At 35.7% G+C, this 22072-nt stretch overlaps 4 protein-coding genes across 4 annotated transcripts; all 4 read left to right on the top strand.

The window, feature by feature from the left end:
- Positions 1 to 3440: 3440 nt before the first annotated feature.
- LOC110716514 (glutathione S-transferase T3-like) lies at positions 3441 to 4619 on the top strand. The gene has a single exon (XM_021895149.1). The coding sequence runs from the start codon at positions 3441 to 3443 to the stop codon at positions 4617 to 4619; it is 1179 nt and encodes a 392-aa protein (XP_021750841.1).
- Positions 4620 to 5180: 561 nt separating this feature from the next.
- LOC110716513 (putative nuclease HARBI1) lies at positions 5181 to 6569 on the top strand. The gene has a single exon (XM_021895147.1). The coding sequence runs from the start codon at positions 5181 to 5183 to the stop codon at positions 6567 to 6569; it is 1389 nt and encodes a 462-aa protein (XP_021750839.1).
- Positions 6570 to 8394: 1825 nt separating this feature from the next.
- LOC110716501 lies at positions 8395 to 14192 on the top strand. The gene is made up of 4 exons (XM_021895134.1): positions 8395 to 9387; positions 10879 to 10970; positions 13286 to 13469; positions 13566 to 14192. Exons 1-4 carry the CDS (start codon positions 9322 to 9324, stop codon positions 13884 to 13886), a joined length of 663 nt encoding a protein of 220 aa, XP_021750826.1. The 5' UTR covers positions 8395 to 9321; the 3' UTR covers positions 13887 to 14192.
- Positions 14193 to 17136: 2944 nt separating this feature from the next.
- On the top strand, positions 17137 to 21766 carry LOC110716458 (alpha-L-fucosidase 2-like). The gene is made up of 3 exons (XM_021895083.1): positions 17137 to 17598; positions 18912 to 19060; positions 19467 to 21766. Exons 1-3 carry the CDS (start codon positions 17319 to 17321, stop codon positions 21558 to 21560), a joined length of 2523 nt encoding a protein of 840 aa, XP_021750775.1. The 5' UTR covers positions 17137 to 17318; the 3' UTR covers positions 21561 to 21766.
- Positions 21767 to 22072: the final 306 nt, after the last annotated feature.

The raw sequence follows: 22072 nt of genomic DNA, 5'->3' as shown, positions 1-22072 counted from the left end.
TGATCGCTGTGATGAGTTAACGTACCACCCTCCGACTCTTGCTATTGATAGGTATTCCTATGGCTTCCCTGTTCACTTGTTGGCATTGTTGCACTTTTTATTATTTTTAACTGGCTTATGTGACCCTGCATAATCATTTAGGAGCATTATCGTGCTCCACAAATGATACTCCACCATTAGTGGTATAGTCCGTAGCTACCAAGTTAGCAAAGCCTCCACTAGACCACCACACATATGATACTTGAACCTAAAATGGTTGTATATTCTGCCACATAATAAGATGAAGCAACACTAGTTTTTTCTACCTTAGAGTGTTGGACTGTTTTTACATGTTGAGTTTACTTTTAATTCTTCTCTTGCATGCTTTCCCATATAATGCCCCCAAATTAGGCCAACTCAACCAGAACCAGAGTAGAAAAGAAAGTAAAATCTCTAGAGATAGTCTTGTAGCAAATTAATTTTCCAATATACTATTTAGCGATGGTGGTGCTTGTTATGGCATACTTGAGTTGTTCAGCCAGTTGAATAATGCATCCTTACTACTGTCGCTCTCCAATTCTTTGCACTATGATTTTAACCCACCATCACAAGACATGGATTGATTATAATCTCTACACTTTGGTGAATTTTGTATTAACATGTTAATGATAGACTAAATTTAAATGCTTATGCTAGATTTACAGTTTAAATCTCAGTGTAATTAATGCAATGAATTTTTTGTAGGCGCCGGTGGCGTCGTTTGATAGCTGAATTCAGACATGAAACTAGAATCAGTGAGATAGTAGAATGTGAAGGCATGAAAAGGCTTTGACTCTGTTCGGTGAAGAGAAAGACATTTTTCTGTTGTGCTAACAATTACATTGAAGAATTCATGTTGGATGTTGTGGAATATGGACTATGGAGCGTCAACAATAATGCATTTGCCTTTTTTTGTATCTTGTTCTGTTATCAACAGTAATCAAATTTAGGCTTTGATTGATTGATTGTTTAGTTATCAACAATAAACTTGTAGTTTTAGGTGATGATGCTGTGTCATCATAGCTACCCATTTTCACTGTCTCATAAGTGGCAAGGACGACAAAATGCTGGATATAGATCAATTATCCTCATACGAATATCATTATGTACTGATACATCTGTTAAATCTTGTACATTATATAATTTATAATTTATTCCATTGGATTGTTATAATGTTTCATGTCGTAAGATCAACCTCAGTTTGTAAATCACATTTATCTAAGAACATTACTCACTCTATCAACTTGTGATTAAGATCAACTTGAGCCCATAAACCACATTTAGCCATGTATGTTATATCAATATAAATTTGGAAATTTTCACATTTGCTACCACTAAAAACACCACGCTTCACATACCTGTTTAAATTTTTTTTTTTAATTTTACTACCACCTAAAACAGAGTTTGTTAAAAATCACTACCACATGCCTTATTCTGTTACTATTTCCGTTAGTGGGCCCACTCCATCGTTTAGCCACCCCTCCAACCACCTTGCAGCCACCCCTCACCTCCCCCCTCCCCCTGCCGGCGCCGGCGCCGCCGCGCGAACCCACCCCCTCCCTTTCCCCCACCCTATGCGCATCCAATCCCCCTTTCCCTTTCCCCGTTCTTGAGCTCCGACCCCCACCCCGAACGAAAACCACCCCCTTTCCCCTTCCCTCCACCGGAAATCGGCCCCCCTCCCCTGATTCCCCCACCGAAATCGACCCCCTCCCCTTCCCCTACCCTTTTCGGCCGTCCCTAACCCTAAACCACAACCCCAAAACCACCCTAAACGAATTTTAGGGTTTCGGTTGTGGTGGTTTTGGGGTGGTGGTTTAGGGTTAGGGATGGCCGAAAAGGGTAGGGGAAGGGGAGGGGGGTCGATTTCGGTGGGGGAATTAGGGGAGGGGGGCCGATTTCCGGTGGAGGGAAGGGGAAAGGGGGTTACGGTGGTGTTGGTATGGGTTTTGGGGGTTACGGTGGCGGTGGTGGTCTGGGTTTGGGGGTGTCGGCTTTGCAATTTTGGGTGGGGAAAAGGGAGGGGGGTGAGGTCACCGTCGCCGACCGAATCTTTAGGCGCCGGCCGCCGGAAGGGGGGAGGGGGAGGGTGGCAGATTAGGGGAGGGAGAGGGTGGCAGATTAGGGGAGGGGGTGGGTGGGGTTGCTGGTTTTTTAATTTTTTTTTTTAATTTTTTAAAAATCTTTTTAATTTTTTTTTTTTTTTTTTTAATAAACTTACCGGAAATCCTAACGGATTCCGTTAAGTGGTAGTGATTTTTAACAAAATCTGATTTAGGTGGTAGCAAAGTAAAAAAAAAAATTAAATAGGTAGCAAATCTGAAGCGAGGCGTTTTAGATAGTAGCAAATGTGAAAATTTCCAATAAATTTCAGTTTTTGTACAAGCTAAAAACAAATTTTGAATCCTTGAAACAGCGAAATGATGCTTACTTTTGAGATGTGGGTCTACAGTGTCAAGTTGCTATAAGGTTACTTATTTGCATATAATGTGATAACAATCTATGTGTAGGGCGACAGATTCGTAATAAGAATTTCAGCATTAGACTTGATCAACATCCCACAATATAAGAGCACTCCCAGCAGTGAGTGAAAAAACCCTCACGAGAGAAACTTGAGGTGTTAAAAAAAAAAACCGTACTCTACAACAATGAGGATAATTCCTCTCATCCTTGAGGAGAATGAAAAACGCTCATAACTTGAGGGGATTTAAGAATGAATAGTGATTGTGTGGGGCCCACGAGCTGCTGACGCCACTTGCTTCAATTTGCTGAGAAAAGAACCAAAACGACGTGTTTTGGTGCTGCATGCATCAAAAACGACGCCGTTTGGTTTCGTTGCCAGCAAAAAAAATTTAAAATGCATGGGTACTGGCGCGCGTCAGAGCAACGAATGAGGAGGCGACACGCGTCAGTCCCATGTAATTGAGCCAATCAGATTTTTTCTCTTTTTCCCAACGGTTATATTAAAAAAACGGTAATATTGCCATTAAAAATATAAAAAAAAAAAAAAAAAAAATTCACCAACGGCCATAAAATTTTTTTCTCTATAAATAGACATGCATTTTGATATATTTTGATATACTTTCAAAAACACCAAAAATCTCCTATATTCACTAATTTCCTAATCCTCACTTCTTATTATTATAATTATTATTTACGTTTTTCTGAAAAAAAAAAATATTATTATTATTATTATTATTATTAGTGTTATTATTATTATTATTATTATTATTGTTATTATCATTATTATTATTATAATTATCATTAATATTATTGTTGTTGTAGCTGTTTTTATTTTTTGAAAATATAATTTAGTTTTTGTTCTTTTAGTAATTGTTGATTTTTTTACTAATTATTGTTTAAAGCTTTATTTATTTTTTCCAAAAATAAAAAGCTTTATTACTTTTCTACTCTATTAACTTATGGATCCTAATAACCCTAATTTTTCTAATCATTTCTCTGATTTGGGTGATGATTTTGTCACTAATCCTCGATTTCAGCTTTTCCTACAAAGGCTTGGAAACAATTCTTTGCAAAATTCAACACAACAAACACCTCATCAAACTCCTTTCCAAAACACTACCTATGAACCACATTCACCTCTTGTTTATCAAGGCACCGATTCTCAATTAGATGATGAAATGGAAGAAAATGTTCCAGACACTCCTCAATACTCTCCACCTCCTTCAAGAGTGTCTGTGAATCAAAACCAACCACTAACAAAAGGAAGTCGAATGTGGTCTGTTGCGGAGGATGAAGCTCTAATTGGTTTGTATCTTCAATTCAGTGAGGATGCAATTGTTGGTACAAGCCAAAAAGCAGCTGCGCTATGGCGAAAAATATCTGCAGCATATGATCAAGCACAGGCTGAGAGACCCCACATCCTGCCGCCAAGACCTTTGAGGAGTTTGGAAAGCCGTTGGAGAAGGATGGCAACTGATTTAATACAATGGAGTAGTTGCTATGACGAAGCTGGTAGGGCAAATGGAAGTGGTTACAACGAAGCAGACCGAATTAATAATGCAAGTAAGTTATTCTATATTTCCTCCAAGCCTACTCCACATAATTTTAATTGTCACCATGGTTGGGAAATGGTTAAAAATGACCCGAAGTGGAGGACAAAACTGAGATGGGCGTTGTCAAGAGAGGAAAGATTAGCTTGCGGTGATGCTGTCGAGGATGACAGTAGTGGAAGTGAAAAGCGGTGTAGAACTGATGATGAAGATGTTGTTCACGTTACCGGTTTCACTTCTGGGGGTCTTGCTCGACCTGATGGCGTTAAAAAGGCAAAGTCCAGGCGTAATAAGGGAAAAGGAGTGGTTGTTGACGTCTCAAACATTACCGAGCAATTAAAGCAGAATAATGCTACGAGGGAAATCGAGGCACAAATGCGGTTGAAGAAGATGGATTTCGACATGGAAAGGGAAAGAAGGAAGCAAAAACAAGTAGAGCTTCACCAAAAACAAGTCGAAATTCAAGAGAGAAGGCTTAACTACGAAATGCTGCAAGATCTAATGGCAAAGGGACCGGACCTAACTCCTGATGAAGAGGCTTACAAGGAAGAATTACGTGCACTACTCTATGGTAGAAGGAACATGTAATTTAGATCAGCTTAATGTGTTTGCTACTGTTTTTTATTTAATTAATGTTTAATGTAGTCCTTTTTATTTTAATTAATGTTAAGATGTACTCCTTTTTATTTACATTAATGTGAAATGAATTATGTTTTTTATAACATTAATTATGCAGTAAATTATTTACTTTATGAAATTTGTTTTTAATAAAAATCACATGTAATGGTTAATGACAAATAAACATCTCCCAATAAAATCTCCACAGCTTTATGTTGATTAGTCAAATCAACTGTTCAAGTGTCATACATCACATGCATCTATAATTCAATTGCAATTTAGAGTGCAACGACACATCAATTTCATTGCAGAGATTGCATTGAAGTGTCATATGGACTATATATACATGCATGACACATCAATTTCATTGCAGAGATTGCAATGATACATGAATTTCAATTCAGAGTTACTCACATGCAAAATCAGAGCAACTCACATGCATTGATAGTCACTTGGACTATATATACATGCAAGTGTTATTCAAAACGGAAAGAATCCCAAACAAACCAACTATCAAACCATAACCAAAACATGTCTTTCATTTCCTCCACCTCAAGCTCTAGTTCTTCTGACGTCTCAAATAACGTTGAATTTGATCGGTTAGTTGATGATTATGCTGCTAACCACCTACCTCATATTTTAATTCCCCAACACTCATCACAAGAATCCCAGCTTAATAATGATATAGCAAATGTCCCGGAGCCTAAAAGGGATAGGGAAAGAGAAAAAGGGCATGTACAACTATATAACGATTATTTTGCGAGTAATGCAGTGTATAACGACAACCAATTCCGCCGTAGATTTCGTATGCGAAGATCTTTGTTCTGTCGCATTATGAATAAGGTGGTTGAAGGGGATCAATTCTTCCAACAACGTCCGAATGCAGCTGGAAAGCTTGGTTTATCACCGTTGCAGAAATGCACCGCTGCAATAAGAATGTTAGCGTATGGCGTAGCCCCCGATGTCGTGGATGAATATCTACGTATCGGCCAAACAACCTCAAGGAATGCATTGCAACATTTTTGTCAGGGGGTTATTTCACAATTTGAAAGTGAATATCTACGTAAACCTACAGATGAAGATTTAAGGAGAATCCTTCATCAAAATGAATTGCGTGGGTTTCCAGGCATGATTGGTAGTATAGACTGCATGCATTGGGAGTGGAAGAATTGTCCTACGGCTTGGAAAGCACAATATGCTGGTCGTAGCAAGACTGCAACCCTCATTCTTGAAGCCGTTGCTGATCAGGATTTATGGATTTGGCATGCATTCTTTGGAATGCCTGGCTCATGTAATGATCTTAATGTCCTTTACCGTTCACCGGTGTTTGATGATGTTTTACAAGGTCGTGCACCACCAATAAATTTTTGGGTAAACGGACATCAATATGAGTTGGCCTACTACTTGGCAGATGGGATTTATCCGAAATGGCCAACTTTTATACAAGGTATTACACATCCTCAAGTTCAAAAAGATAAGTTGTTTGCTGATCAACAAGCAGCAGTTCGGAAAGACGTTGAACGGGCTTTCGGAGTTTTACAAGCTAGGTTTGCTATACTACGACAACCTGCACTGGCCTTCGACGAAGATATTCTTTGTGACATTATGAAAGCCTGTATAATAATGCACAACATGATCGTCGAGGATGAACGACACAACTACACACGGGCAGATGTTTTGAGACGATACTACGAAGAAGATCGACCACAACGTCCAGCAGCGCGGGCGGGACCGAGCACAAGTGCCACGGTGAATAACAACGAGCCATTTGAATTCAACGTCGGGCGGCCGCCCAACATAGATTTCAACGCGTATTTTCAGAGGAGGATTGCCCTTCGTGATAGAGAAATTCATTCGTCTCTCAAACAAGATTTAGTAGAACACATATGGCAGAACTTTCGTCATAATACGACCGAATAAGCAAAGTTGTAGAATGTAATCGTATCGTGTTTACGTTTTAATACTCGTCCTCGTGTATTATTTTAGCTCAAACCGCTTTTATTAAGTTCGTAAACGTACTGTTATTTAATATCCGATGTATTTGTATTGCCGTTTATGTGTTCATTTCAAAAATTTTACGCTTCTTATTATGTAATCGTTTAAGTTTAAGAAAACATCTTTCGTACAATCTATAATTGCTGTAATTTTTATTAATTATTATATTCTAATAAGAGCGTAAAATTCAAAATTATATTGAAAATGTTTTTTTTATTAATTTTACCCGTCATTAAATAAATACAAATATAAAACAAAAAAATTAAAAATTTACCAAAATAATTAAAAAATTATTAAAAAATATTACATTACAATTAAAATGTAATGAAAAAAAAAATTACATATTTTTAATTGTATTGGAAAGTTAAATATGTAGTATAAACATTATTCAAAAAAAAAGGATAAAAAAAAGGTGATGTGTATTTATGGTGGGGTATAGTAAATAGTGGAGGATAAAGTGATGAGGAGTTTTTTTTTTAGAGCATTGGTGTAGAAAAAAAAACCTCTCATGAGAGGAATTGGATGGGAAGAGAGAGAAAGTGGGTAGAGAGAGATTGAGGGGTTTGTTTTCTCCTCATTGCTGATAATGGTCTAATATGCTGTATCTTTTACTATTGTCAAATATTCCAATGTTGACAAATAAACTAGGGATCTTTTCCTGGCACTTTTTTAGTCTATGAGCAATGTGATGACTGATGGGCAACTACATATGATATAAGAACCAGACATGCCATTATATCTTTATTTGTTTGGCAGGATTGGAGTAGTAGTGAGGTATCTTCCATCAAACATTGCAACATATTTATCCAAGCTGAAGCTACACAGTCCGACATCTCTTACACAAGTACAAGTAGTGGATGAACGAGAACGACAACTCATAGGTGGTATGAAAACTACAATATGGTGTGAACATTTTGGGACTAAAATTAACCCATAAGGGACTATCAAAAGGGGACGGAGGGAGTATTACTACTAGTTGTGGAACCGCGTGATCGGGCGCGCGGTTCCCAAGTTACTCATTAGCTAATTGTTTTGGCATCGGTAATAGTTACATAGTTTTGATATGTTGTGGTTTTATAAAATGTAATCAATTTTTATTATTTATGAATACAATATATCAAGTACACTCTTATGGCCTGTTCACTTCAGCTTAATTTCAGTTCAGTTCAGCTTCAATCAGTTCAATTCAGTTCAGCTTTTAATTTCCTTCTTTCATAAAATATTCATTTCAGCTCAGTTCAGTTCAGCTCCAATCAGTTAAGTTCCGTTTAGTTTAGTTCAGCTCAATCCATTAAATATGAACAAGCTCTTATATTAATATTGTACTTCTGACCAAAATTCATAAACTTTGCCTATCAAATTTAATTTTATAGAAGCTAACCCATGCCTTTTGGATTATTAAAATCGAATCTAAACCGAATTTGAATTCAATTTAATTCAATCCAATCTAAACTGAAATAATTCGATTATGGAAATTGTATAATATAACTCCTATAGCTTATTTCACTTACTTGTATAGTTGTATATCTATGACATATTAGTTACTCTCCCTATCAAAAAATAAAACTAACACTGGTTCTTTGAAGCTTTATATTGTGAGATTTGTGACACGACATGCTAAACTAAGGTGTAAGGAGATCTATTCTTTTACATTGTGTTGTGGCTAAGGCTCATTCATTAAACTTCCAAAATTAATTGCTTGGGACGGAGTGAGGGACAGTGCAAAAGAATCAATAATTCCTTCATTCATACAAAAACTTGATTTATTACAAAATTATCAGTACATTATATAAGTATTAATCTTACAATCAACTATACTACATACTTCGTATAAATTTGTACTTCATAAATCAAATATTACAAAATTGATGAACACCGAAAGACTGATCATGATCCCTATATGCCCTTAACTATTCGTAACTTAAGCTTCTTAGCTATGGATAATCCCTCCTTAGTTTGGTCTAGACCGCTCATTGCAACAGAGATTGAAGGCATGCCTCTAAATCCTCTAAAGTTATTGTCAGCAACTCATTTGAGTCCATACAATCAACGAGCATTAACCAACAATGGATCAATCAAACCACCATTCATTTCCTGCCTTCCTGCCGTTGCTTTACAGTGGTTTCTCTCTCAATCAATTCTGCAATAGTATCCAAAGTGTAGAGAGAATTTAACCTAAATCCGTATAATAAGCTACTTTCAACTTGGTTTCGAGGGTGGGGGGAGGGGCGGTCGACGGTTTTAAGGGGAGGGGAGGGTTTTTTAGGGTTATTCGTGGGTGGGGGGAAGTGTTTTCGAGGAGGGGAAATCACACCAATAAGATGCCACGTCATGAGTTGTTTTTTTTTTTTTTTGTACAAATAATTTTCTTCAACTAAATTTATAATAAAAGTATTTAAAATTATTATAATACATTTATTTAAAAAAAAAATTATTATAATACAAAAAAACTATAATTTGAAGTAATCACTATTTAACACATGGACCCGAGGCATCGCACGGGCTAAACATTAGTTCTTGCTTAAATTTAATCAAATTCAACCTTTTTTTTTTCAGACGGGAATCAAATTCAACCTAATATGCACTATTTCCCCCAATTTGGGCATGAAATTTATCAAATTCAAGCGACATTGTTGTAATATCAATTTTCAATGCTTTCTGGGAATGCTCAACTTCGATGTTGCTCTTCATTTCCGCTTTTCGGACCAAAATTTCGTCTTCTCTCGCCGTTTTTAACGCCCAGGTTAGTCGATACAGATAATTTTCTCTCTCAAGGTTCCTCTTTTCCCCTTAATTTGTTAAGCAAAATTACAAAAAATGTATTTTAATCGATAAAAGATCTTGTTTATATTTGATTATTTGTTTGCAAGCTTGGATTAATTTAATATGGCATTAAAAAATTGAAGTTTTTCATGTACATATAACCAATTCAATTATTAAATTTGCTTTTTTTTTTTTTTTTTTTTTTTAATTCAATTGCACTGTAACGAAGAACCATAATGCAGCATTTGGGAATTGTTGTGAAATTTGTTTGCTAAATTTCTCCACATTGTCGTTAATTTGTGAAAGACCTTGATGTACGTGAATTGTTTGCTGCATTGCTCTAGTCGTGAGCTTAATTAATGTGTGTTTGAATTGAGCTAGTTTTTGTGTAAATTTGTAATTGTGAATTGTAAATAGTAGCGGTCAAATCTACCCTAATTCACATAATTAATCTTATCGTACATTGTACACTGCTTGCTATGATTGTGTTTGTGAGTATGTTTTTGGTTATTTAAGCTGATATAGAATTGCTGGATTTCATTAGTTTGCAATTGTTTGCTTGGTGGAAGTTAAGAGGTGCAAAAGGAACCGAGTACAAGAATAGCAACTGATTGTAGTAAGCTTAGCTGACAATCTCTTCAGATGGTATATTTTTGGTTGTAGAGACTAGAGACAGTGGGCAATGCCTTGAAGTCTAGTATGCTAGGTTACGTTGATGCAGATCTGGCTCTTGAGTCATAGTGATTATTCAGAGACATGGAAGCTGGTATTGATACTGTGGTGACGGGTTGAATTAGGGGTGAAGAAAATGGCATGGTGCTTCTCCCAAAGGTAATCCAAGACAACTTATGACACCAAATATGAAGATGGTGAGGGACAGTTTTTGCCATTGACGTGATGAGTTGAGTCATTAGGCTGGGTCTAGCACTCTATCCATGTAATGTCATGGCGATTTGCAGTCTGATGGTTGTTCAAACAGTCGTAACATTCTGAATAATAATCGCCGCTGTTACACAAGGATAAATTTCATAGTGCTCAAAAAGTCAAAATTGCTGTCTATAGTATATTTAAGATAAATGAACCAGCAACTATTAGTCTATAACCCATTCTATGAAACCTCTCCTCGCTCCCTAAAAACCCCCATATTCGAAGGAAAGATCAAGTTTACTGTTTATTATGTTTCCTGACATTCCTCACAATTTTGGCATCTGACTCCCATATTAGGCCGAGGCATCATACTGTTCTTATCTATTATAAAGAATAAGATTCAAGAATTTTAATGCAACTATCCTTCCCATGTATTATCGAATTGTGAAATCTTGGATATCCGAAGGATTGACCATTTTGGCATTCATATTAATTTTATTCATCATATTTTCTCTTTCTGTTTTCTTAATTTTCCTTTTTGTAGATTTTACTGTCATCTCTAGTTTTTGTTGTAAGCTGAATTTTCTGATTGACATTGGTACAGGATCATCAAGGAGGTTGGCTTTCCAAGTACTCTGCCACTGCGGTGGTCGGAATTGCAGTTGCAACTTTTCTTTGGAGGCATGCCTGGATAAGGTACAAGGTTTTCATTACAGCCTTAATTTTGTTGCTTTGACAATAATTATCACTGATACATGTTTGGATTTGCTTAAGACTTTAAAGATAACCCTCCATATAAATTACTTTCATAATTATTTGACTTTTTGCTTCACTTGCCAAACTTTTAAATTCAGAGGAGCTCTAAATTCATTTGTAAGCTTCACTCACATTAAAAATAATTTTTGAGGAACTTGTATGTGGTTTGATTTGAGATTCCTTTATCTCCTGTAAATAAAGAAGAAAAATTTTCCAAGCTAACGCTAGCAAAGTAAAAATTCCAAATGCGTGCAGCACCTAAGTTGAACATGTGAAGCACCTAAGTCAAACATGTGAATTGGCATGAATGATTATGCTGCCTTATGCTCGCATTGGAGTGTATTTTTTTTTTATGCAAATGACTTTATATAATTATATTTCAACGTATTAATATTATGTAATAGACTAGCTTGGCGGGGTAGTATATGTATTTTAGTAATATTAGTTCATTAAGGTTAATAGTCCTTAGTATAAATAGAGAGGGAAGGGAAGGAAATAAGTAGGCAGAAATTTGGTGTAAACCTTTGGAGAGTTATGGCCTAAAGCTATTATTGGAGAGTGGTGAGCTAAACTCACTATCGAAGATTGATAGCCTTAAGCTATTACATTATCCTTTGTAACCCTTCCACCATTATCAAGCAATCTAAAAGCTTTCTTCTTTATTAATTTGCTAGTTAAAATCAGAAACCATTGTTGTTACATTGGCTTTGCTGGGTGACCGAACTCAGTTATTTACATATTACAGTTAATGAAATAATAGTATTAGATCACCTAAGCTTTGGCAAGCCAAGATTTCCTTCAAACCCCATTTACAAGCGCCAACTTCAAATTCCCCTAAACATCGTATTGTATGCAGACAAGATTGAATACATTAGAATCCATATAAACCCATCTTGTCTGCAACATATTAGGATGGACTTTAATGATTAAATTTTCTTAATAAAAGCATATAGACCAGCAACATGCAATTATCACACAATTAACAGTAAAACACACAATTGAAGCAGTATCTCCATTTTATTGATCACAACAGCACCACAGCAGAAAATTACCCCTTCAAACTTTTACCACAATCCTTAAATCACATGCCTAATGGAAATATCTCAAAGATTGGCATTGCAAAATCTTAGGTGATTACTGTAATTATATTTTTTGATATTATATCAATTAGTTGAAATATAATTGTATAAGGTCACTTGCATTAAAAAATGTCATTTGCATAAAAAAAAAAAGAAGATAAATTTACTACGTATAAAATTTATTAGGTGTAAATATAGTTGATTTCATATTTATAATATTAATAGTATATATATATAACCTGTGCAATGCACCTAAATTAGAGGGTCCGTGTGTACTTGTTCAGAAAAAAATAAATAAACATGAAGCCGCCTGTTGGAGTTTTACTGCTTACATTTTATTGCCACGTAAAACATCATGTGTCTAGCAGTCATAAAGAAATTAAACTGTCTGTTTTGTCTTGCTCATTTTTCCAAGTGTAAAACCAGATGAGATCAACCAGCTGCTATACTTATCTAAGAAGCTACACTTCTCACCTATGTTACTTGGACTCGGATGAAGTGTCCAATTAGACACGGGTGTCCAAGTATCGGACTCGCCCATTTTCTTGAAAAAAACTGTGTTTTTAGTTAAAATTGAAGTGTCCAAGTGTCGGTGTCGGTGTCCGACACGAGTCGTGTCGACACGGACACGTGAGGTAAATGAAAGAGTCCGAGTAACATAGCTTCTCACTAATCAACTCCAACCTCAGAAGCAATCCAAAATCTTGCTAAGAAGACCCATTAAACACTTAGTAGAGCTGTTCCCCAATAATCTTGCTATGAAGCTTTGGAAAGTTGATATCATTTACTGACAAACAAATTATTTAACGATAGAAAATGCTTCTCCTTGTGCTATTCACATTGAAACTAATTTTGACCGTCTTCACAATACCGCGTGTCTGCTAAATCACATATGAGTAAGCTCTGGCATGTTGTCATTTGAAAGGTTGAAGCTATCCTTGCATTTGTGCCTTGGTAAATTATAGTAGGCTACTTGAAGGTAGATTTGATGGGGTGTTCCTAAGACAAATTCTCCAGAAAAGGGGAATATGACTTTATTATAAAAACATATTTTTTCAAAAAAAATAGTGGACGTTATCTTATTTCGGGATCATTTGGATGTAATATTAATTGACTTTGTTAGCACTTCATTTTATTTTGATTCTGGTTTCCAAATGTTGTTTCATGATCTCACAGATGGACAAAACATCGTAGGATCCAAGATTTGCATGAGATCAGTACCTCTGAGGGTGCAAGGCCAACTAGTGAAAATTCTGAGCTGCACTGTTGCTGTGGGCTTCCAGCCAAATTGAGGATGTCAAAAACTTTGAGGAATCCCTATAGATTATTCTATAACTGCCCCAAGAATGTGTTTCATCATGTATGTGCTCTATATCTCAACCCTAAGTGTTCAATTCTTTTGAAGAAATTTATTTATCAATTCATAATCGTAGCTTTCTTTTTGACTTTATTGCAGCAATGTGAATATTTTCATTGGTCTGATGAGTTATCAGCTAGTATAGAAAGAAGTAGAACAGAACTTAGTTTTCTTCGGAATGAGTGTATTCGGCTGCATAAGAGAATAGCATATGTTCAGTCTCGGCGAGAAAATGAAAGAGCTTTGTGGGAGGTAGAAAGGTCAGAGCTAAGATCAGAGGTAGCTTCAGTTCAAGCAGAGCTAGATGATATAAATAGTAGAGTTCAACCCTTGTATGAGTTAGATAATATGCCTCCTGTAGATGAATCATATGCCATGAAGGCGGAGAATGATGGAGCAATAGATATAGAAATTATATAGAAAATGAGGAGAGCTCAACATACTTGCTCATCTTAGTGTTCTGCTTTGATCATTCAAGTACCTGAAACTGCTTCTGCCATTGACCCTCTGATTTTTGCAGAAAAATGTATTTGTAGTCAGAGTCTTTTTGCAGAGGGAAGCGTTTTAGGGTTTATGCAAGTTCATGTAGATAGCGCTAATTTGGTTTGCTTGTAAAAAATCTTCACAATACACATTACGTAGAATGATAGTAATTTAATCTACTAATCTACATGGGCAGTCAATCTGCCATGTTTGTGTGTTGCTTTATCACATACAAGTTAATTGAATCAGATGTTCGTTACTTGATGTTAAATATGTGTGTTAGAGTTACTAACCTAGTCACCTTGCACGACTTTATAAAATTTGTTATTGCTTTTTAGCTCGGTAAGAAGATCTAACAATTTGTTTAAGAATAGTAAAACCTTCCTACAAAAAACTTATATCAAGACTCATCAGTGTTATATATATAGGGTTCCGTAGTCAGTGTTATAGGGGTTACTTGTTAGGGGTTACTTAATTGGTGTTATAGGGGTTACTTTGTTCTTTTATAAGTAGCCACACGGTGCGGTCAACCACACACGAGACGGACTGCTTCGTACACAAACTTTCATATGTGGCTAGCCTACCAGCCACATTTTTTTTTTGAAAGAATATATTCGGGGTTACTTGGTCCGGGGTTACTTAGTCAGTTAGGGATTACTCACTCGATCAAAGGTTACTCGATCAGTCAGGGATTACTTGGTCAGGGGTTATTCGATCGGTCAAGGGTTAGTTGGTCGGTCATGGGTTACTTAGTCAAGGGTTACGTAGTCAGGGGTTACTCGATCAGTTAGAGAATACCTGGTCAGGGGTTACTCGTGTCTTAGCTGGCCATACGGTGTGGCCAGCCAAACACAAAAGTTGTACTTCGTAACACTTATTTTTTTTTGTTCTTATCTGAACTTATCTTTTTAATCTGATCTGAAATAAGTAAAAATAAGGTGAAACTGGTGAACTAAACAAGACCATAGTATATGACTATAGATCTTGAATGAATTGATTGTATTTGATATTGCACTTCTAGAATCAAGCAATGACAAAAGGATGAGGAGAATTGTTGTCCACATGCTACAAAATCAAACAATTGAAGAAGCTCACATGCGTGAGATCTGCATGTAAAGATACGTCAAAGTTCGTTTTGGCCAAGTTATATTAGAGAATTCTTTGTAGGTCAGTGAATGTTAAGTAGTTAGTGGTTGCGTAATTGAAGAAAACAGCTCATGTTAGTAATATTAATCAACCATGTTTGATATAATATCAAATCTCACTCGTATTCATACAGCTTGCTCAAGCATACATATGATCTAATCGATTTCAGTCATTTCAGGGATATTTCCACTAATACTCTTACGGATGAACAACTATTAGTACGTATCCATATAAGGTTATGTGACGCATATATCACATATGTTTGATGCGGGTATGTATAACATGCATAAACGCGTAATAATGTAGCTTTAGTGATTTGGTTTCGCAGAAATTACTCAAACTTTGGACAATTAAACATGGTTGACATAAGAACACAACGTCACATTCTAACATTAGTATTATCGATCAATTGGAGGTCCAGCTAATACATTGTTGTGCCGGTGGTCAGCTTCTTTAATTTCATAGTACTTGTAAGTTGTAACTTCATTCTAAGTTCTAATAATCTTCAAAGGACCTACTTATTTTTGATTGAATATTGAAGGTGCCCTAATAGATAAGGAACATAATATTATAACATGAATAGAAATCAGATAAGAAACATAGTATTACAATCAATTAAAGTAAGTAGGGTCTATATATATTTTTTTATGATTATTTTTTCTTTGTAAGTAAAGTTGATCTACTGCTACGCTTGCAAGTAGCATCGTAATTTAATTATATCCAAGTATAAAAGGAGATTGAATTGTTATAAAGGGTAAACGATTTAACATGATATGTTTGTAAAGTTTAAAAATACAAAATGAATATCCAATCATATTTTTAAATTGGTGGTAAGGGGTAATTGATATAGACGGGATATGACTACTATTTAGTATTTACTTGGTAATACGGAGTATTTGTTGTATTTTTTATATGAAAAATATACTGTAATTCACTAATTCATATCAATTCTAGGAGTTTATTTATTTATTTTTTATAATTCAGTCCAAATTGATACCTTTTTCATCTCTCAAAACAAACATTAATTTGACATTCACGTTTTTATTTGTTATGAGTAATATACACTTCACAATTAATAACTTGTATACAAAGTACTCCTACTTCATAGTTTATGATTAATCAAATGACAATTATCTATGCATGTTTGATTTCCTATGGAATAACTTAAAATAATTAGATACTCCTTGATAAAAGATCTCGCAAGTCTTAAGTACTGGAGAAAGAGTCAAATTTAAATTAGAAGACATTACTTTTGCTGAAAAGTGAGGGGAAAGAAACAGACATAAAGCAAAACATTTAGTATCTTCCTTTGTGCCACGTCTCTCTAATCAGTATCTATAAAAGAACAATGCGTCTTATATGCAACTATATGTTTTAATTATCTCATATTTTTTCAATGTGAAACAATCTACATATGTGTGTAGGTCTAATATTTTGAAATTTTTTACACAGTCTTATTAATCATATCAAGGAAATAAAAGAAAGGACTATACTTTTGTGTATATACTCCATGTCTCCATATGTGATAATGATAATGTTGGAAGCTTAAGAAATTATTGTTCACAAAGACACTTTTAATATTGCAAGGAGGATACATTACAAAGTGTCCTAATCCTTGCAAATTGGAGGATAATCATTTGCTTAAAAAGGATCAATTTTCTAGGTAAAGAATAATATTTATGGAAAGCAATCAATCTATATGCAACAATAATTTACAACTAAGGAAGATATGATACAAAGATAACTAGATAAGATAGGACACTTAGCCAAATTACAACTAAGCAAACATTATCTTACTGTCCTTAATCAAAGAAATCTCTATCCTTAAATGTATATATTTCTTGTCTCTCTTTCAATCAAAAGCATTTTTCCTTCTTTCGCTTTATTAAGAATTGTATCGGATGTGTAGATAAAAATAAAATGAGATAAATCCCATATGATAAATCAAAGAGTAAACATGAGACAATCATTAAGAGACGGCATAGAGTAAAAATATGAGGCTATCGTTAAGAGACGGGATGGAGTAAAAAACAGAGAGTACAGTCAATCTCTCATCACAAGCACCAACCAATACAGCAATAAGCAACAGCCAGAGGGCCATAGTCCCATGCACTGTCGGTTTCTGAACAATAATAAATACCCCTTATTTTCTCAAAACCCAATTAAATTACGCCAAAAATGCCATAAAATCAACAAGACCCACCCACTTTTTCATACCTACACATGGACCCTTTTCATTTTCCCTCTTTTCTTCTCTTTTCCCTTTGTTTTTCTCTTCTTTTTTTGGGTTCTTTTGCTACATTTCTTCAACATGAAAAGCCTAAAGATAGTAAATTTTGGAAACCAACTAGAAGATTATTGTTGGAAAATGAAGAAATTAGGCCTCTTAAGATTATGTTTAAAGATGGTGCTAGGAATTGGACTGATGCTCTTCCTATTGGTAATGGTCGTCTTGGAGCTATGATTCATGGTGGGATTATTTCTGAGGTTATTAATCTCAATGGTATGTTATGTTTTACTTCACTCTTATTTTCTTGTACTTGCATTTGGGTTTGATAAAGTTGTGCTTTTGTTTCTAAATAATACGCCACATTTGATTTGAAGTCGGGTTGGTTTAACCGGTTGTAACACATAGATTGTAGATTCTTAACTATTTTGACTTATTGGGTAAATTCCGTAAATTAGAAAGTGACTTATTATTTTGGAACGTGCATAAATAGAAATGTGGTATATTGAGTATTAATTTGTGCAATGGGGGTTTAATAAGTGTGTTTAAGTGGTAAGATCTAGCATTGTGACTTAAAAAAAATGTGTGTATTTTTGTCTACAAGATTGGAGTTTCATCTTCTTCATTTTGGAACTACTATCAGGTGATTCTATGTTGAAGGAATATGAAGTATTATTATGTTATAAAATTAATTATAAATTAATTACATTATTAAAATCCATTAGTGGGTGGTGTCATAGATACGGCATAGATATAATTAATTATTGTACTAGTAGATACTTTATGTCACAAAACAAGCCAAAAAATAATTGCAACTATCTCTGAATGTAGCTGCATTTTGTCTCTGAATATGTACCTGACCAAGATTTATCAATCCAATGGCCCAATTCCTTGATTTGCTCAAGGATGAATAATTGAATTTGTTGTTTTTGTGTATTATTATATGCTTGATATTTCTATCTCCGTTTCTTAATGTTCGTCCCACATTTTTTAAGAGTTGTATTGAGTTGGGAGGTAGTTTTATCTTTTTGCATTGAGGTAGAAATAAAAGTAACACCGGATCATGTTGACTAAAGTAAAAAAAGATTCGAGGCAATCTTTAAGAGACGGAGAATATATTATTAGGTAAATGATTTCAGGATAAACTTGCTTCCTAAGGGGAAAACTAGAATCATTTACCCATCTCCAAGTTTGATTCTTTGTCTATGTTATGCATCCCAAATTCCCAAGTTTTTGCTATGCTGGATTGAGTACTAACAATGGTTACACATAGTAATTCCTTTGTCATTTGTGTTGTATATATGCCCTCCAGATCTTATGTTGTTAGACATCAGTATGAAATAGGCAGGGTAACAAATGACTTTAAATAGGCTCTCGCCTTAGTTGGGGTCGAATATACACAGACTTACCCTTAACTCCTTTGGATAACATATCGGCTTAATTTGAATTGTACAAATTTGATGTCATATTTGGGGGGTGGGACTTCAGGTTTTTTGAGTATGAATGAAGAGTCTTAGTAACAACATTAATTTGGTTCTGATGTTGAAATTTGAAACTGAACAAAATCAATACTTGTTTATGATTTGTAGAGGACACACTTTGGACCGGCATTCCCAGGGACTATACAAATTCAAGTGCTCCAGAGGCACTGGCAACTGTGAGAAAGCTCGTCGACAAAGGAAACTATTCTGAAGCTACTGCTGTGGCAGACAAGGAGCTTTCCGGAGAACCATCTGATGTATGTTCCTCCAGTCCTTTCTTTAGCTATTCCTTGTGAACAATGAAACTTAAGCTTGTTAGTGTAACATAAGGCTATACTCATCTTATGTATGTTCAATATTTGGCTAATGCTCATCTTAAAAGTATGATTGTGAGTTACCCTAAGGAATACCCTCCTTTAGAGCTGTTACTCTTGGACAGCCTTATTTTTTCCGTGCCTGCCTCCAGAAACAGCTCTGATTACGCAGGATTACTTTTAAAACTAATAATTTTAAGCATCCCTCATCCCCTAGATTTGGCTAGTATTTGAACATGAACTATAAAACTTATATTTATGTAAGTTGATACATCTTATTAACATGAAATGATTGTTGCAATATCGTATTACAAATTCTAATCGAACAATATGCTTATTATATGTATAGGTTTACCAACTTTTGGGTGATCTCAAACTAGACTTCCATGAACACAATTCTACTCATAATTACCAAAGAGAGCTAGATCTGAATACTGCAACTGTTACTGTGAATTACTCACTTGGTGATGTGAAGTTCACGAGGGAACACTTTGCATCAAATCCCGATCAAGTAATTGTGACCAAGATCTCATCCAGTAAAAAGGGCTCCCTCTCCTTTACAGTATCTTTGGATAGCAAACAGCATCATCATTCCTACACTGACGACAAAAACCAGATTATCATGGAAGGAAGTTGCCGTGGTAAAAGGATACCCCCAAAAATATATGAAGTTGACGACTCTCCAAAGGGAATCCAGTTCTGCATGGTTCTCAATCTACAAATTGGTGGTGATAGTGGGGTTATACACAATATAGAGGATCAGAAATTCAGAGTTGAAAATGCAGATTTTGCAATAGTTCGTCTGGTGGCATCATCTTCATTTGACGGACCATTAACTAAGCCTTCAGATTCCCTGAAAAATCCAACTTCAGAAGCTCTAAAAAGGATGAACTCAATAAGCAATCTCTCATACTCTGCTCTATATTCCCGTCATTTAGATGACTATCAGAAACTCTTTCATCGTGTCTCACTTCAGCTGTCAAAAAGCAACAAGACTGCTAATAATGAAAATGAAGCGGTTCCTACTGCAGAGAGGATAAGGTCATTTAAGACTGATGAAGATCCATCTTTAGTTGAGCTATTGTTTCAGTATGGTCGATACTTGTTGATTTCTAGCTCTCGGCCAGGAACTCAGCCTGCAAATCTGCAAGGAATATGGAATAAGGATATTGAGCCACCATGGGATGGTGCTCCTCATACAAATATTAATCTTCAGATGAACTACTGGCCTTCTCTTCCTTGCAACCTTCATGAGTTGCAGGAGCCATTGATTGATTTTATGTCATTCCTTGCAGCCAATGGAAAAAAGACCGCCAGCATAAACTACGAAGCTAGTGGGTGGGTTTTGCATCAAGTGACTGATATTTGGGCAAAGACATCACCTGATAGAGGGCAAGCAGTTTGGGCATTGTGGCCAATGGGTGGGGCTTGGCTTTCGACTCACTTGTGGGAACAATATACTTATACCATGGACAAAAACTTCCTAAAAACTAAAGCTTACCCTTTACTTGAAGGAGCAGCATCTTTTTTGTTAGACTGGTGGATCGAAGGAAAAGATGGATATTTGCAAAGTAACCCTTCAACATCTCCCGAGCATATGTTTACTGCTCCGAATGGTAAGCAAGCAAGTGTGAGCTATTCATCAACCATGGATGTTGCAATAACTAAAGAAGTTTTTGCTATAATTGTTTCTGCTGCTGAGGAACTGGGGAGATCTGGAGATGATCTTATCAAGAAAGTTCTAAAGGCTCAGGCAAGACTGCCTCCTTACAGAATTGCCCGGGATGGTACACTCATGGAATGGGCACAAGATTTTGTGGATCCTGACCCGCATCATAGACATGTATCACACTTATTTGGAATATACCCAGGTCATACAATAACACCCGAGGAGAATCCAGATCTTTGTAAAGCTGCAAATTATAGTCTTTACAAACGAACAGAAGATGGCCCTGGGTGGTCTACTGTGTGGAAAGCTACACTGTGGGCAAATCTGCGTAACAGTGAGCATGCATATCGGATGGTCAAGCATTTGTTCAACTTGGTAGACCCTGATCGAGAAGCAGACTTTGAAGGTGGGCTTTACAGCAACTTATTCTCAGCACACCCTCCGTTTCAGATAGATGCAAATTTTGGTTTTTCTGCTGCTGTATCAGAAATGCTAGTTCAGAGCACTCTAAAAGATCTCTACTTGTTGCCTGCTCTTCCAAGGGATAAATGGCCAACTGGTTGTGTTAAAGGACTGAAGGCTCGAGGTGGTTTGACAATCAACATCTGTTGGAACGAAGGAGAGTTATATGAAGTCGGGCTTTGGTCAGATGACACCACTTCTGTCAAGAGATTGCACTATAGAGGTACTACTGTTACAACACAGATTTCTTCCGGTAAAGTCTACAGTTTTGACAGGCGATTAAAGTGCCTAAGCATACTTTCTCGTAAGTAGTAAGTAGATTTCTTCCATAATACTTAACGCATATAGATGCAGGGAAGAAGCTCTATTAAGGCCAAGGGAATTATTCATTTTGCTACTATTTTTTATTAATTCTTTCAAGGAACATAGTTCCTCATTACTGAGATGTTGATGTAGAAATTTTGTATCATCAACTTCTGTCTTGAAAGCAATGATAAATTATTGATCTGGAGCATTAACAACGAATCGTAATCCATTCATTCATGTTTACAAACAATATTAACTTGGATGGACTGAAGCAGAATTCCCCTGTTTACAAATTCGGCCATATCTTTAGCTTATCTTTCTTTGCCACTAAGAAAGATGAGCAGATCATTAGTAAATTGTGTTAACTAAGGTCAGATTTTACTTGAAGCAATTGAAGGAGCAAGGGTGAGTTGTTTTTTCTAATAGAGGTGAAAGGTGAGTGAAGAAAATTAGTGGTATAATTAAGTGGATGGGTCCTTTTATCACATATAACAATCAATTATTGAACAATTTTCATA

Source organism: Chenopodium quinoa, unplaced genomic scaffold, assembly GCF_001683475.1.
Source record: "Chenopodium quinoa cultivar QQ74 unplaced genomic scaffold, ASM168347v1, whole genome shotgun sequence".
Taxonomy (NCBI): domain Eukaryota; kingdom Viridiplantae; phylum Streptophyta; class Magnoliopsida; order Caryophyllales; family Amaranthaceae; genus Chenopodium; species Chenopodium quinoa.
This window is presented reverse-complemented; position numbering and strand designations above follow the sequence as displayed.